Source organism: Rasamsonia emersonii (genome assembly GCF_000968595.1).
Source record: "Rasamsonia emersonii CBS 393.64 chromosome Unknown ctg1118621760935, whole genome shotgun sequence".
Classification (NCBI taxonomy): Eukaryota; Fungi; Ascomycota; class Eurotiomycetes; order Eurotiales; family Trichocomaceae; genus Rasamsonia; species Rasamsonia emersonii.
In genome coordinates, this window is record NW_013562686.1 from 1 (window position 1) to 3042 (window position 3042).

Below are 3042 nucleotides of genomic sequence, written 5' to 3' on the forward strand. Positions count from 1 at the left end.
CGATCGAGCTGAGCGGTTTGGAGGTGGGAATGAGAAAGAAGAGGACTGGACTGGAGGGAGATTTGGATTTGGAAGTGGAATTGGCGGAACGGCCCAGGGAACTAGCGGAGAGAGGCCAGCCGAGGGAGGAGGCGGCAGCGCGCGGGCCCTTGCTGGGACGCTGGCAGGCCTGGCTGCAGAGCAGGTTGCAGGGCCGGAGGGGGCAGGCTACTAGGCTAGGGGCCGGCTAGCAGCGAACAGGCCATCCGCCGGCGCCGGCGTGGACGCAGCACCAGGCTCGGCAAGCGACCCAATGTTGAATGGCCCAATGGTTCTGGCCGGCACGGGCCTTGTCCCGCTTAGGCAGCTGCTCCACGCCGTTCTGCAAATTCGCTTTGTTACGTGACAGCAGTACCGCCCGCCTGCGAATCACCGCCCGCCGTGTTGTTGGCCTGCGTCTGCCCACCGTCGCCCGCTGCTCCTCGCACAATGCAACGATGATTGCCTGCGCAGCGCACGCTCGCCAGCCTGCAGACTGCAGAATGCCTCTGGCCTGCAACCCCACCGTGCGAGGATTCCTGTTTCCTGCCTGTCTTGAGCGATATTTCTGCTGATACTCTGGCGGTGAGAGTCAGAACAGCCGCTGCGCCAGTTTCCTGCATGCACGAGTCTCCAGGCTGAATTTCCAGTACCTGCTACATCCATCCATCGAGTCCTTTCCTACTCCGTATCCGCGGCCCTAATTATGTGGCATGTGTCCTGCCCCTCCATCTTGCCCACAATGGACATCGATGTGTGAGGGTCAACGCCGAACGACGCCGTCCCTATTGACACTTCCGGCAAGGTCATTGGCGACACTCCGCGTCAGACGTTTTGAAGCCTGTCCATACAGGTTGTGGTAGATCATCTTCCCAGTCGATCATACCCAGCCAGCTGTCGAGATGTTCCGGACAGCATGCTTCGCTTTGATGTGATTGTGTCGAACTGAAAAATTCTCAGGATGTTTCCACGAATAACCTGGCCGATTGGGAGGCCAGGATTGTCAATTGGCCTGCATTGGTCCTGGCTTACTGATGGATAAGGAATTACCAGGGTATTAGCGTATGCATGGACTGGTGCTGTGCTGTACAGTACATACTACATACGGTATCCTCCGTACAGTACTACAGTGTACTTCGTGTCAGCTCATGTCAATAGCAACATAGGACCCTTCCTTTTCCAAATAGAGCAGCTCACAAGATATTCTGGAAGATTACTGCACTTGATATGGTCATGATATCTTTGCCAACAGCATTGGGATTCTTTGTGCAAGTGTAACGGCCATAAATCCTCGTATTCAATCCTCTAAAGTTCATGGACTGTCGAGATTTCGTCACCTCCAGGACCTGATTCGTCCAGCCAACCTGCAGCAAAGATAAAGAACGAAAATAAACCAAGATCGCCTCTCTCATTCGTTGTGCTGAGCCGCGGGGAAGCCGCGGAGTACACGCATGAAACGGTATTGTTGTTGGTGTACGGGCTGTCGATCAGGACACCCCACGCCCACCGCTCCACGAGGGGCTTCCAGGTCGCAACCAGGGAAAATAGGGCAAAATCGGGTAAATGTCAAATCTCGGAGGTAGAAATTCCATACCTGACATTTCAAGACGTCCGTCACAGTGGAAATATTTTCCATTCCCAGGCTTCGCAGCTATATCGCTGGTTATTAATTTAGGCTCTTTTTTTTTTGGCCAGTTTTAGCCAATTACGACCAGCCATCCGCCCCTTCCCTTTGAGGACTGGCTGGCAACTTCCATCCATGCCCGTCTACTCTGTCCAGTCCGCAGTTACCTAAATCGCTCAACGGAGGACAAGTGAACACCGACCGTGACAGCCCGAGTTGGCCCATCTCACTCTGCAACGTCGTAAGATTATCCTTGTCTTGCCACGCCACATCAGCCGGTTGATTGGCATGTGAGGAATTGTCTCGAATGAGCAAAGTGATCCTTCCGATCCTCACGTGGCTCTAATTCGCTCTGGCCAGCCTTCCAAGTGATCCTTCTCTCCCGGCCCCCAAGTTCCACATCCAACCTCCCCCAAGGCCCTAGTAGTATCGAGCGCACATCCTTGATTCGATTCTATCGGCTATTGACAGTCAGCATTAACGCTTCCAAGAGCATGGCATGGCTCGGACTGCCAGGCACTTTGAAACCTCCCCGAGTGACGAGTCTCTTGATCAGAAACCCCATTGCCATGCATGCAGGTGTGTTGTAATGATGGTATAATTCTTTAGAATTCCCAGAGTCTTCCTTATCAAAAACGGATTCAATAAAATTTGACTAATGGTGATGAAGATCTAGATCCCTTACCTCATTGCTACTATTAACGGCCAAGATTACCTAAATAAATGATCCTCCTTCCCGCCACCTAACTACGGAGTGCTCCGTAGTTGGCTGTCGATCCTCAGTCGAGATAATAACTAGGGTCGTACCTTTGGATTTCAACTTCTTGTTCAAGACAGGGCTTTCTTCTTATCCCGATTCCGATTCAGATCAATTTCGACAGACCCCGCACGAGTTATGAGTTTTGCTCCTCCATACGGTGCGGAGTAAGACTGTGAGAGTCGTCATGGATTTTATCGAGTTAAAATTACAATGACATTGTCAGGAGGACAGTCTTCCTTGAAATTGAAACCATCTTCCTGAGTGATCGTCCAATGGAGCATGAATATCTGTTCAACAAAACAGATATAGCAACAGGAATCGGTTATTGTTCTTCTTCTTTCGCTTCTGCTTCCGTGCATATGCATGTGACGACTGACCCCCACGGGCGATATTTAGTCGATCTCAGCCTGAGTGGTACGATCTCATCGGCTGGTTGCATCGACCGATGGCCCGACTGCATCCTAGCCGTTACGGAGTACTGCGTGGTTTATCGATAAGTCATGGACGATTACGATAAAGAGATTCCTTCCTGTGTTTCAGGCATTCGGACTTTGGGTCCGTCTGACATCTTCTGCCCTTGCCACTGTCATGGTCACATTACTCTTTTTGACTCAGTTCAGTGATCGGACTCTTAGCCCAG

General features: G+C 51.7%; 6 protein-coding genes across 6 annotated transcripts; 2 read left to right on the forward strand and 4 right to left on the reverse strand.

The window, feature by feature from the left end:
* Positions 1-226: 226 nt before the first annotated feature.
* Positions 227-610, reverse strand: T310_8891 (uncharacterized protein; the record flags this gene model as incomplete). The annotated part of the gene is made up of 1 exon (XM_013468464.1): positions 227-610. A coding segment is annotated over one exon (384 nt), but the record flags the coding sequence as incomplete, so codon positions are not given.
* On the reverse strand, positions 378-674 carry T310_8893 (uncharacterized protein; the record flags this gene model as incomplete). The annotated part of the gene is made up of 1 exon (XM_013468465.1): positions 378-674. A coding segment is annotated over one exon (297 nt), but the record flags the coding sequence as incomplete, so codon positions are not given.
* Positions 409-699, reverse strand: T310_8894 (uncharacterized protein; the record flags this gene model as incomplete). Its single annotated transcript, XM_013468466.1, has 1 exon — positions 409-699. A coding segment is annotated over one exon (291 nt), but the record flags the coding sequence as incomplete, so codon positions are not given.
* A 512-nt stretch (positions 700-1211) lies between these two features.
* Positions 1212-1505, reverse strand: T310_8895 (uncharacterized protein; the record flags this gene model as incomplete). The annotated part of the gene is made up of 1 exon (XM_013468467.1): positions 1212-1505. A coding segment is annotated over one exon (294 nt), but the record flags the coding sequence as incomplete, so codon positions are not given.
* Positions 1328-1693, forward strand: T310_8896 (uncharacterized protein; the record flags this gene model as incomplete). The annotated part of the gene is made up of 1 exon (XM_013468468.1): positions 1328-1693. A coding segment is annotated over one exon (366 nt), but the record flags the coding sequence as incomplete, so codon positions are not given.
* Positions 1694-2605: 912 nt separating this feature from the next.
* On the forward strand, positions 2606-2899 carry T310_8897 (uncharacterized protein; the record flags this gene model as incomplete). Its single annotated transcript, XM_013468469.1, has 1 exon — positions 2606-2899. A coding segment is annotated over one exon (294 nt), but the record flags the coding sequence as incomplete, so codon positions are not given.
* Between the last annotated feature and the right edge of the window lie 143 nt (positions 2900-3042).